The sequence below is a fragment of the Solea senegalensis genome, linkage group LG11, assembly GCF_019176455.1.
Source record: "Solea senegalensis isolate Sse05_10M linkage group LG11, IFAPA_SoseM_1, whole genome shotgun sequence".
In the NCBI taxonomy this organism is placed as follows: domain Eukaryota; kingdom Metazoa; phylum Chordata; class Actinopteri; order Pleuronectiformes; family Soleidae; genus Solea; species Solea senegalensis.
The window spans coordinates 25,370,526-25,384,329 of record NC_058031.1 but is presented as its reverse complement, the minus strand read 5'-3'; the positions used below and the strand labels follow the sequence as shown (position 1 = coordinate 25,384,329).

The 13,804-nt window shown below is 47.5% G+C and overlaps 1 protein-coding gene across 1 annotated transcript in view; it reads left to right on the top strand.

Annotated features, from left to right (window-relative positions):
• The first annotated feature begins 5,094 nt into the window (after window positions 1-5,094).
• The window catches only part of LOC122777319 (ERC protein 2-like), a 106,075-nt gene continuing 97,365 nt past the window's right edge, over window positions 5,095-13,804 (top strand). Inside the window, exon 1 of the mRNA XM_044038483.1 lies at window positions 5,095-5,283. Within this exon, the coding sequence (XP_043894418.1) occupies window positions 5,135-5,283 (149 nt within the window). The 5' untranslated portion in view covers window positions 5,095-5,134. The remainder of the gene's footprint in view (window positions 5,284-13,804) is intronic.

The following is a 13,804-nucleotide window of genomic DNA, read 5'->3' as shown; positions in this document are numbered from 1 at the left end:
AGAGGTTTCACTAGTATATGCGAGAGGTTTCACTAGTCTATGCGAGAGGTTTCACTAGTCTATGTGAGAGGTTAGTTTGGATTATGGCCTATACGGCCCCTCATATTCAAACACCTTCTTATTCCTCACACTCTTTGTCAGTGGAGGCTGTTTTCCCGCTAACAGACAGTAGGGGCAGTGGACACAGACACCTATCATCACAAAGACCCTGAAGTTGCTAAATTAAGCATGTGGACTAGCAGAGCAGAGAATCGAACCCACAACTCGCTTGTGTGTTTGCCTCCTTCGTCTGAAGAACTGTGGGGCGTTTGTGTGTATACAGCTGCAGAGCAGGGGTGGGCGGAGACAAGACGTCCTCGATCCAGTCAAACTTGAACTTGTTTGCAGCCATTTCTCTGGACTGTCTGTTTTCTGACATCTTGGTGTCTGTCTTCACCTAAAAAGAGTCACTTCCTGTGTGCAGGAACCTTCTAAAGTGGTTTGTCATCTTCAAACTCGTCTTCCTGTGTGAAGTCATTTCCGCGTTGATACCTAACTCTCCAGATTTGAGCAGAAACATGAAACATGACATGATCATATATGACATAAATCTGACTCTTTCACAACAAAGGATCACGACTTCTCTCTGAACTCTTTCATCCTTTTACACGCTTGTCTCTGTGCTGCTGCTGCCGCTGCTGCTGCTGCTGCTGCTGCCGCCGCTGCTGCTGCTGCTGCTGCTGCCGCTGCTGCTGCTGCTGCTGCCGCCGCTGCTGCTGCTGCTGCCGCTGCTGCTGCTGCTGCTACTGCCGCTGCTGCTGCTGCCAGAAAATGTGTGAAGCTGAAGATGAGTCAACATTTTAGGAGTCAGAGGGGAAATTTAAAAAAAAGAGAGGAAGACAGAGAGGAAGACAGACAGACAGACAGACAGGGTGGTGGTGGGTGTGAGGTTATTATTTCTGTCCACTGTTTTCTTTTACAGTTCTATCGCCCACTGTGGATAAAGGATCTGTTTCCTGTGCTCTCCAGGTGTCGGAGAGGCCACACACACACACAGTCTCCATGACTTATCACTCTCTTGTGTATCGGCTGCAGTGATTTCATCCCTTCATCTCTTTTCTTTCTCTCTTTTTTACATGAATTAATCCCCTTTTTTTGAGGAATTCTCAAATGATCCTCGAGCGTCGCAAAACCATTTTTTATTTTTATATTTATTCAAACAAAAAAAACACTCTCCCTGGTTTTTTTACTTTGCCTTCGCCCCCTCCTCCTCCCTCCTCCTCCTCCTCCTCCTCCTCCTTGAACCCCGCCCCCCTTCGTCCCTCCTTCTCCCACCTCAGCTTCCTCCTCTCTTGGCTTCCCAGGATGCCATGCGGGAGACGGTGGAGCGGATCAGGGACTTGGAGACGGCCCTGAGGGAGAGCATGAACACCTCTGCCCACAGGGAGGCGCTGTGGGCGCAGGAGGAGGCCGCTCGCGTTCAGGCCCAGAGAGAGGTTCTACCTGATTTTGCATTTCACACAAACACCCGCTCTGATGTAGTTTCCTCGGGGAACGTTAACTGCGCCCCCGTGTGGCGGAGCGTGCTGATGAGCGGGCCGTCACAAAATGGACGCCTCATGGTTTCCCCCCCGTTTATCTTCCACAAACATGCTTTTCCATTTTGCTTTTATGAAACTGAAAATAAGTTGCGTCATCCTTCTTTCATTTTCCGTTGCATGCTTTCAAATGTAAGCACATGTTTGACTTATTTTGAGTTTATGTGCATGTAATTAGAATTCATTAACAAAGCTTTAGAGTCTGGGCCTGCAGTCTTGATGGAGCACAGACTGCCTTTCTTTTTTCTCTTTTAAAGCTCTGCATGTTCCGCTATCTATCTGTGTCTGTGATCGCCAGCTGGCTGCTCCACATGTTTAAACCACTGTGTGTGTGTGTGTGTGTGTGTGTGGAGGTGTGTGTGTGTGTGTGGTGGGAAAGAGAAACCTGGCGAGGGCGTGTGTTTCCTCCCGGTGTGACTGTGCATTTGAATGAGAATGACCTCGCATTACTTATGCGTGCCACAAGTAACACGAGAGCGGGCGGCGGTTTACGGCGCGGCTGAAGAGCGGCGACTGTGTTGCTTCAGACTTAAACGTAATTCTTCATCACGCGCACACGTCCACACATGGACTCAGAGACGGACGCTGGCGCAGAGAGAGTTTAAAACTGGGCTCTTGTTTTCTCTTCTTCACGTCGTTACTTGACACCTCGGGTTTGTCACCTTCATCGGCTGAATAAAAATTGGATTTGCCGTCAGTGAAGCTGGCGTGAAACTTTCCCAGTGTGCACGGTCAGAAGTTTGGATGTGTTCCAGTTGGAGTTGGAAGTCGGATTTTCCAAGTTCCTGTTGAAAGTCACAGAGTAACCTCACCGACCCCTGAACTGGGATTCCAAGATGGCTGCCACTCGTACAAACACTCCGCTGTTTGTTTGTGAATGAAGGCTCCGCCCCCTCACCACATGCATTCATGAAGGGACGGAGGGAGGAACACGAACGTCACTCAGAGCAGCTTTAGCTTGAACTGCTTTTTTCTCTTAGAACAAAACAAAGGCATGAACTTCTCGTCTATTTAAAACATTCTGTTGAATATTTGAAGTGTCTGTGATTTTCACCAAAAAACTCGACCAAAACAAGTTTGACTCCTTTTCCCAGAGAGTTACATTTGATGTTAGGGCCACACGGTGGGTTAGTGGTTAGCCGTCAGGGTTTGTGACCCGGTCAGAATCATGTTCTCCCCGTGTGTGCATTCAGATTTGGGGATGAGGTGGACGATAGTTTGTCTCCGTGTGTCCTTGTGATGGACTGGCGACCTGTCCACAGTGTGGCGCCGCCTTTCTCCCGACGTCAGCTGGAGTTTGTTTGACGTTAGGAGTAAGAAACACAGCATTTCGTTCTCGCACGACTCGGCTGCGTGACTCGTCCTGGAGTTTTGGTGTCGGGTCACAAGAACACACCGGGTTCTATCACTGAGCCCATGAGTCCATGCACTCGTTTGACCCTGGCCTGAAGGCTCTCTGTGTCCTGACCAGTATTGTTATCATGGACACTGTGTCCATCACTGTCCCACAGTAAAGTGTATTCACGTCTGTCAACATAGTGTTCGTGTACAGAGGTGCGTGACTCAGCTTTGACCCAGCGTTACCCATGTGCAGCCAATCAGGGGAATCCTTCCCCAACCTGTGATACTTTAACACTCACTGACCCCAACAGTACTCGTCAGGTTACTTCCCTTTGAAGTCCAGTCCAGAGCCGGCACAGGAGAGCGCAGTCATCCTGGCGACCTGAGCCGGAGTAGAGTTACAGTCGCTGCGGCGCGGCTGACGCTCGCTGGTAGGTGCTGTCAGCGCGCCGCGCCTCCGTGAGCCAACATTACATCAGCGACTTTCACAGTCTTCACTCCACGTAATTGGTGCCTTAGGTAAAAGAGAGGAGGGCGGGTTCTTCTGAGACGTCACCTGACCCTGGCACTGGTTCAGACTCACATTCTCACCCCCCCCGCCTCACCCTTCTTGCCCTTGAGAGTAATCAGTCTCATGATGTGTAATGTGCTGAGATGGAGCATGGGTAATGCCCGGTGTCACTCTTCTTCACACCCTCCCTGTCTTGACTATCTTCTGGCATAATTCCTGCTGTCTTTGCATTGTCATTCCTTAGCCGCCTCCCCTCATCATCCCCTCACTCTGTCTCCGTCTTTGTCTCCGTCTTTGTCTCCACATTCTCTCTCCAGCGTTTGAACCGGGCCTTTGAACCAGCAACAAAAACGCAAATGGACAAGAGGGATTTGGTTTTCCCCGTTACCTCTGAGCCCCCAATCAGCTTAGCAACTAAAAAGGGCTTTGGGTCAGTCTTAGCGAGTCTTAGCCTGGTTGGGGGGGCTTTGCCTTGAAGTTGAGCTAAATTATCACGCACAGGCTGGCGGCTAAGCTGATTAGGTCCCTAATTTCACTAAAATTCATTGTATTCCTTCTTAATGATGTGATTGTGAAGCGAGGGCGAGCCTGGGTGGTGGAGTTAACCGGAGAATGAGGCCAGCGGCAGTGGATGGATGTGTGTGTGTGTGTGTGAGATGAAAAGACTGCGTTCTGTTAAGACATCAAACATGAGGACGATGGCGTGATGTTGGACAGCTGGACATCTCCATGATACCGGGAACGTCGGCTGCTGGACGCTCTCAGGATCACGAAGAATTCCAAACTTTCTGTGAAGTTACGACTGGAAGTTATCACTTTCCCTCCGCTCCCAACGTCTTTTCTTCTTCTCGTCTTCCATATGTGATATTCATGAGCAGCACATTATCTGACATCTGTGGAACACACCTAGAAAACCAGCGGAGATGGAAAGTGTCCTGAAAATGTGTGAACGATTTGGCCCCTTCATAAAAGAGGCCCCTTCTTTTTTCATGTCTTACCCCATGGTGGGCTTTCCCATTCTACTCCTTTCTCTCTTTTTTATTCTCTGCCTCTTTACTTTCATTCCCTTCGTTTCCTTCACATCCAAGAATTTGCAGAATATGAGCTTTGATTCTGTCGCACGATCACGTTGTGGTCTGTTTACGTCGTCTGAACTCTCCCGCCCGCTGCTGGAGCCTGTTGTGAAGTTCTTGTTGTTAGACAATTAGACACTTCCTGCCCTGGGATAATGACGCCCCGAGGTCACTTCCTGTCTATCAGACGCCCGGGTTGGACACACAGACCTGCGGGGCATGTGTGTGTGTGTGTGTGTGTGAGAGAGAGAGGAGGAGACGTCATTGAGTGGTCGAGCATTTTTCTCACCTGCTCTGAAGTAGAGTCACACTTCCTGCTCAAGGGTCTGTAGATGTTGGCGTTTTCATGTCGTCTCACCTCAATTATAGGCTTCTCCCTCACACACACACACACCTTAAGTAATAAGTACTGTACCATTTCCATATGTGTGTGTGTGAGAGAGTGGTCCTGCAAAAGTGTGAAATCAAACATTCATATCAGATTTAGTACGATTTCGTCAACACCTCTCACATATGGCGACAGGGCCGTGTGTGTGTGTGAGCAGGCTGGGTATGTTTTCACTCAGGTTTAACCCACGCGTGTGTGTGTGTGTGTGTGTGATGTATCTGACCCTGAACAGCTGGAGGAGCTGATGGGGGCGCTGGAGAAGACGCGACACGAGCTGGACGCCACCAAACTGCGCCTGACGTCCACTCAGCAGTCCCTGCGCGAGCGAGACGGACACCTGAGCAACATGCGCCAGGAGAGACGGCAACAGCTGGGAGAGATACTGGAGATGAAGTAAGTGTCTGTCAGGATCGCTAATGTCTCTCTGTCCGTCCTCAGTCCATTTATCTCTCTAAACTATGGAGAGTTAAAAGAGTTGTGGAGTTTATTGATGTATTGTGTATTTGATCGGGAACGTCATCACTTCCTCAGCAGTAGCACAAACCTCTCTGTGACACGACGTTAACTCGTTCATCCCCTCACTCGTTCACATGTGGATGTCGTTCAGGTGCTGAGGTGTGCTCTGATGCTGGATCTGCTCATGTCCACCGCCGCCTGGTTTATTGGCGGCAGGTGTTGTGGCCTCAGACGGCTCATAAGCATATATGTGCGGGGGGGGTTTAATGCATGTGTGTGTGTGTGAGCGGAGCAGCTACATGTGTGTCTGATTGAAGGAGCATGAAGCCGCAGATCTGGTCGTCATGTGTCGCAGGAAGATGCTTTTAATGTCATTCACTCAGTGAAGAACAAAAGAGAAGACTATTAAAAACACACACACACACATACAGTAACATTAACTTATATGACCGTACTCTCTTCTTCACCTCTCTGACACCAGGTCTGTCTCTTCCTGTGCTCCTCACATCTTCACTGTATCACCTGTCTCACTGTCATTCACACACAGGTATTCTGTCTGTCTGTCTGTCTGTCTCCTAATAACATTCCAGTGCAGACCTCCACCTCTCCAGGCTCACTACACATAACTATAGATTTGGCTCATTATTTGGCAGTCAGTCTGTTCATGGATTAATACAGCAGGTCATTATTTGGCAATAATCAGTCTCATGGAAGATATGTAAAATAGCTCATTATTTGTTAGTCAATGTCTTGGTGGTGTATAGAATAGCTCATTATTTGGCAGTCAGTCTGTCCATGGATATGGATAACAGGTCATTATTTGGCAGGTGTTTGGTATTCATGTATGAGTAGAACAGCTCTTCTTGTGTATACTTGTCTTTCTCCAGTCTATATTTTATGTCTGCACTGCAGCTCAGTTAAATACTGTATTTTCAATAAAAACAATGTATCAACTAAATATTAAATACATCAAACGATGAAAAAATAAAGCTTGGTCGATACCTTTAGTAAACCAGTCTATATTATAATATGGAACACACAGCTTTTTATACTTTGAACATAAATAAACACAAACCAAACATAAAATGTGCTCTTTATTCACTCTGTATGTTCCATAAAACACATGCATCATAACAACAACCACACACACACACACACACACACACATTACACACACACACACACAATATACCCGCTCATATGATCCAAACCATCTTCCTGTCTGTTCCAATTTCCGCAGTCCAAACATGGGTAGTGATGTTTAGCAGAGGAAATGTGTTAAATATGATCCAGACAAACATCTACATGTATGTGAAATCACGGGGGTGAATACTGACGGGGTCATGTGACGTGTGTGTGTGTGTGTGTGTGTGTGTGATGGTTGGTTGACATAAAGAGCAACAAAGTTGTTTTGCATTCTTTGCCTTTGTGTCGATGCTGGTAGGAGCTAATGGAAGGCATGTGTGTGTGTGTGTGTATGTGTGTGTGTGTGCGTGTGTGTGTGTGTGGAGAGGTCGAAGGCTGGGGTTTGGGGTCACTGATGATGAGGATTAAAGGACTGTAGAATTGTTGTTGGGGGCGAAGCTTTGTGAGATTCGACATCTACGCGAGCCACACACACACACACACGTTTGTGCTTCAGTCATAGTGAGGACCCTCATAGACCATCATGCATTTCCTTACCGTCACGTTAACCATCACAGCTGAATACCTCACCCAAAACCAGGTCTTGACTCTCCAAAGGTCTTTTAAAGATACAAGGCCAAAATGTCCTTACTCTGTATGGTTTATACCAGGCGTTTTCAACTCGTGGGCTGGGGGCCGGATGCGGTCCTTTTTAGTTTTACTACGGCCCAGGAACTGTGTAAATGATGATAAAACTCACCACAGTCTCATCTATGTTCGTTATGTGACACATGCCGCGTGGAGCTGGGCTGTGATTGGCTGCAGCAGGAGTCACTCGCGCTGCTCTCACACGCCTCAAGGGGCGGGACAGGTCACAGACGACCAGAGACCAGTGCATATCGTGCAGTGACTGCGTTTCTGTGCAAAGTCACTGCAAGTCTGCAAGTCAATCATTTCAACACAGTCGTCATATCACTGTGTGACAAAAGGCCTCATGTTGGAGTGGAATAGTTGAATTTTGGTCCTCACAAAGCCACACATACAAGAACACACACACACACATACACACATATCTGCAGACATGCAGTCATTTTTCCTTCAGTGTCATATTCCCACAGCACAGAACCACGTTCCACGTTAGCACAGGGAAACTAAACAGGAACGATCGCACGGGGAAACGAGACGGAGCGAGAGAATGAGAGGGAGGGAGGGAGGTGAGGATGGAGAGGAGGGGAGTGGGGGTGCTACACAAACTGAAGTATTTCAAATCTTCGAAATCATGAGAGAAGCTTGATCGCGGGCCAAGTCTCTCCCTCTCCACGCTGTAATGTGGCATTTGTCAAGAAAACCAGCTGAAGGAAACCATGTGAGGCACGTTCCCCAGTGAACTGTGGAGCTCTGTGTGTGTGTGTGTGTGTGTGTGTGTGAGAGAGAGAGTTTTTCAACACTGTTAGACAATAAGAGCTCGGCTTTCCCAGCATAGATTAAAAAAATGATTTGATTTGATTCTTTCCTGAACCTCAGAACGAAGACTTTTGTTATACGATGCAAAGAAACATGAAAACATCAGAGAATCTGTTGTAATTAAAGAAAAATATAAGTATTACAGCCCTAATATTCATGCATCCTTGTTATAATAGAGAGTGTGTGTGTGTGTGTGTGTGTGTGTGTGTGAGGGAGGGAATTTCATATATACCTTTTCAAATACAGAGCCAAATGTTTGATGAATAAGGAACGTTCCAGGTTTTGCTCTGTCACACCACACCAGATTGAGTTTCCTCCATACTGTACACACACACACACACACACACACACACACACACACAGATGGCCTCCAGAGGAGCGAGTCACTGCACGAGTCCAGGGTCAGTGAGTGCAGGTGCACAATAGAGAGATGATGTGTTTGGACGTTGTGAACAGGCGGTCATTGAGATGTTTCCACAGTCTGAACATCTCAGACATTATCTCTGTTTACACTGAAGTGATGGAAAAACGACTGCAGAGCTAAGAAAAGGTAGCGGCGGCTTTTAAGCGAGAAGTGGAAGCCTCCGGGGGTCGCGCGGCGGCGGCCTGACACTTTGAGAGATGGAGAGGAAATTATGCTCACATTCGTTTATTTTATACACGGCAGAGACGAGAGAAGCCGTCGCAGAGAGTCGGGGAGGGAACGCGGGTGAAGGAGAGCCAGCGGGATTGATGAAGAAGGTGATGGATGAAGCAAGGGAGGGAGTTGGAGAGAGGGAGAGAATGATGGAGGGAGTGCAGGTGGAGGGAAGAACAGGGAGAAGATGAAGAGGGTGTACAGGTGGGAGTAGAGTCTGGTTAGCAGACATCTGGAGACTAACAGGACAGACAAGAGCTACAGTAGCAATCCCATCATGCAACACTGTTCAAATTCATAGACGTCAGCGAATAAACCGGGAAATATGTCAGACGACTCGTCTCTTGGCCAGATGTTTGCATAAAAGGTGAACATGTATGTTGTGGCGTGAGACGCAAAAACAGTAAAGATCCAGAGAGAGAGCAACGTTCTGATCATCTCAGGTTCTGAATCCATGTGTCAGTGTGTGTGGAAACGTTTATCACTGAATTATTGATGATGAGAGATGAAGTTTGCTAAATTTAAAGTGCAGAAACTCGTCCAAAAGTCAAGATCTCAGGACGTTCTCCAGAACCTCCCCTGTCTCAGAGCCATGGTCACAGCAAGAACAAGGTCTGGATCAAAGAGGAGAGTACTGTGACCCAGACTTTCTTTTTTTATATGTGAATGACAAATCTGGTCTAAATCACAAAAACCAGCATGACGTTCCTGTGCTGACGAGAGGGAACTGACATCACAGCTATGGAGACCCCGTCCACGGCAAGGCCTGATACCCAGACCGAGTCAAGTAGAGCCGAGTAGAACTAGACCGGGGGAATGTGTAGAGGTTTTGCTCTTTAAAAGTTAAGCCACCAAGTCCACAGTAGAGGCTGGAGAAAGACCTTCAGGACGGCTGTGGATCAGGAGGAGAAACGTCTTCGGCTCCAACCCGCGGCCGTCCACCGAGCGTGGGCCCGCTACAGCGGCGAAGCGTGGCGTCATGAAGCTTAGAGCAGTCGTGACATCATGACTCCCAAATCCCCAACGTAGACGTGCTGTCTGCAGAGCGCCGTCGCCATGGTTACACTGACGAAACACACAGAGAGCCCAGCAGCTCTGGCAAGGTCATGTCCCCATTCAGTGATCTCTCTCTGAGGAGCATGGGCCACACACACACACACACACACACACGCACACACACACACACATTCACATGTGGAGAAAAGTCTCATGTGCAGCTACAATCATATGCTAGAACTTAGCGCACACACACACACACACGTATGGTGTTACAGTGCCATTGTTGTGATTGGTAATGACACGGCGGCTCAGTGCCGTGTGTGAATGGGATTCTCTGTGCTGCGGTGAGGAGGCGGGGTCGACCACACATCAGCGTGCGAGCAGGTTTGTGTGTGCGTCGCCTCGTGGGAACCTGGAGCCATTCATCATATCTGTCTGTGCTCCCGTGGCCTCTGACACGCGTGTTTACCTTCCACATGTGTGTCGGCCGCCGTGCCTGTAGGTGTGTTATTGTGTCAGGGCCTTGGCAGGCTCCGCCCTCTCCGCCGTCTCCTTTGAGGTTTTTTCCTTCTTTGTCAATAACGAGCTTCATCACATGGAAATCCTCGCATGTGAGGTCGTGGTCAGTACAGTACGGTGGCTCAGCGGCACAGAGGTGGACATGGAGGTGGACATGGACGTGGAGGTGGACATGGACGTGGAGGTGGACATGGACGTGGCTACACGGATTGTGTTAGGCTTCGCTAAAAAACAAGTGCACATGGTCAGGAGAGGTGAAGGGAGGGATTCAGTTTTCATAGATGGATGGTGTCGTACAAACATGTACTCCCAAACTGTAGGGGGAGCTCTGTAATGACTTGAGTGGATGGGTGTAAATGGGTGATTGTCTAAAGTGTAGTTTAGCAGCAGCAGCTCTTTATAAACACAGTATAATGTCAGACTTTACCTGGATCTGAACAACATGAACTGCATGAATGGAGTGCTGAGGTCGTTGTTGGACTGATTATGGCACGTTTAGCTCACGCCGAGTTCATGTTTCATAAATTTCAGCTCCATTTGACCGAGGAGTCTCCAGCAACCCGCAGACAAACGTCCACAGATGGCACGAGCTCCACATCAGCGTTGGCTGTGGGAACCTTCAGAGATGCTGCGAGAGAGGTTTGCCAACATGCCTCAGATGCGTTGAAGCATCTGAGCGTTCAGCCGACTGGAAATCTGATCTTAGTCTGTGACTACATCAGTCAATCAGAGATCAAGCTGCAGTGAAAGTGGTTCTAACATGAAAACAACACCAAAGAGGAAGGAGGAGACAACGGAGGATACAATTAGAGACAACAGAAGATCAATAAATATGGCAGAAGAGGCACAGGTTTAGCTCACCTGTCTCCTGCAGGAACTTCAGTTCCACTTTGGTCTCCCTGTTATGCTCATCTGAATCTAACCTCTACTGTTCTGGACTCTTTTTAGGACTAACAGTGGGTATGTGAAGCAACTGTGAGGCTCTCCAGACTTAGACCTATCCCCGATCCAAACTGACAACTCTTTTGGTTCTAAGCCAGATTCCCTTCTACTTTGCCATGAGTTCCAGTGACTTTCTGCTGCTGTGTTTGACTCAGGGTTTGTTTTGGAAAATGACCATAAAAATATACTTTTAATTACCTTAAGTATTCCTCAGCTAAGTGCCAGGAGCTGTCAGACCTGCAATTATTCTCACAATGAAACTGTGAAGGGAAAAGAATGGTATGGGAAGAATTCACAAACCTGGAGAAAAGCTTGAATAATAATTATGACTTTATTCTCATAATATTACCACTTTATTTCAACTGAAAAAAACATTTTCTTTAGTTTAATACTACATCCTGCAACACTCTTTCAGACCAATACGTTCAGTTTCTAATGACGTCATTCAAATTCAGTTTCAGAGCTCAAAGACATGGAATTCAGGGAAGTTTGTTTAGTTTGTAAAACTTTGACGGAACGTTTTGTTTTTGAGAAACGGAACCGCAGACGTTTAAACTGAAGAAAGATAATCAACAAACACGTGTTTGTCCCAGAGTTTCATGCTTTCTGTCCACATTAGTTGACTTTGGTAAAGACGAGAGTTAAAGGCAGCGGAATGATCATCTTTTCTCTTATGAGGTTGAGTTGAGTTTTTGTCAGACCGCACTGATAAATGCCTGTGGATGCTTCTCTCTTTATTGTTGTGGTTTTGGTTCCTCTGTGTCGTAAATCCCTCACTGCGTCTCAGTAGAATAACAGTCTTACTGTATATGAGATCCCTATAAACATGGATGGTGTCATTTTCCTTTCACCATTACTGTGCGATCATTTGTTTTTACCATCGTAACGACAAGTTAAAGCCAAAAACTCGTCTGATTCCGTTTTCAGTGACTTAAAAATAAAATTTCATGTTATTGTCTTGGACTGGTCACGTTTTGAACTCACTTCACTCAGCGTTTGGCTCTTCTCACATCAATTATGGTCACTTTTATCACCACTTATTAATTTTTTGGCGCTCACGTACACGTTATGATTTTTGGCAGTGGACGGCCCACCCACTGCATCTGAACCGTTACAGTGTGACATTATGAAACCTGACAGATGCACACTCCCAGCAGAGGTACTCGCCGATCGCAGGAGAGATACTCGCCGCTCGCAGGAGCGATGCTCGCAGAGATACTCGCCGCTCGCAGGAGCGATGCTCGCAGAGATACTCGCCGCTCGCAGGAGAGATACTCGCCGCTCGCAGGAGAGATACTCGCCGCTCGCAGGAGCGATGCTCGCAGAGATACTCGCCGCTTGCAGGAGCGATGCTCGCAGAGATACTCGCCACTCGCAGGAGCGATGCTCGCAGAGCTACTCGCCGCTCGCAGGAGCGATGCTCGCAGAGATACTCGCCGCTCACAGCAGAGATGCTCGCAGAGATATTCCCGCTTGCAGCAGAGATTCTCGCCACGCAGAGATACTCGCAGAGATACCGCAGAGATACCGCAGAGATATCCAGCAGAGATATATCGCAGAGATACTCGCCGCTCGCAGCAGAGATACTCGCCGCTCCCAGCAGAGATACTCGCCGCTCACAGCAGAGATACTCGCCGCTCACAGGAGAGATACTCGCCGCTCGCAGCAGAGATACTCAACGCTCGAAGGAGAGATCCACGTCATGTTAGGTCTATGAATCTCTCTGTCCTGCACCAAACCCCATAGAGAAAATTATGATTTTTATCTGGCAAGGACACTGAATCTGCTGCTCTCCTGCTGCCTCGTGTGGTACGTTTGTGTCACTGACATGAAGTTATGAACTAAAGTTATTTTTTTAAACTGTTGTGTACTTTTAAACTGGTGTATATTTTATGAGATGAGCCTCTTATTAAGTATGTCGCCTCCCTGGCCTGTGCTTAAGGGGGACGCACACGGTGGCGCAGCGGTCAGTGCAGATGGACTCGTCACTGCTTCATACAAGCACACTTCACAAAACCCTTTAACCTCCTGTGGGCATTAGCACCTCCCTCTCTTTGTCTTTTTCTATCTGTGGACGTTTGGAGGAGAGAGAGCGTCTGGAATTTATCACACATACCTAATAATTACTATCAGAGGAAATGGTCCTGAGGAAGGAGGTGCACTATAACCCTGTCTCACACACACACACACACACACACACACACAGCTAATTAGTGTCATTTGGCTGGTGTTGAAGTCTTGAAAGCCTAATCTGATTGGCCCTGAGGAGACTAACACAGAGTTCACAGCTTCTATAAATCTCAGGACTATTGATTGGAAGTTCTGTGTTTGTGTGTGTGTGTGTGTGGGGGGGCCTCCACCCAGGGTCAGCGGTGGAATGAGGGGATGTGGAGAGGGTCAATCAAAGAGGCGTTTACTGTCAGTCAGTCTGAGTCTGATTATAGATCATTAACATTTTCAGGCAGATATTCTGACGACACCTGTGCTTTAGTTGTTTTTGTTTTGTAAGAAAAACTGGCCAAAAAACAAACTTATTTATTAATAATAATGAAGTACACTAAGGCTTAAACACTATTACCAAACCCATAATCTGGATTATATCGGGATGAAATGTGTCTGATCCCGCATACACAAACCAAATTATGATGAGTTTTGACATGATATATATTTGACAGTTTTCCTTACTCAGGTGATCGCACACCACACACTTACAGATGAAAACATGAACTTCCTTGGTGGACATAGCAACAGACAGACAGGCAGACAGACAGT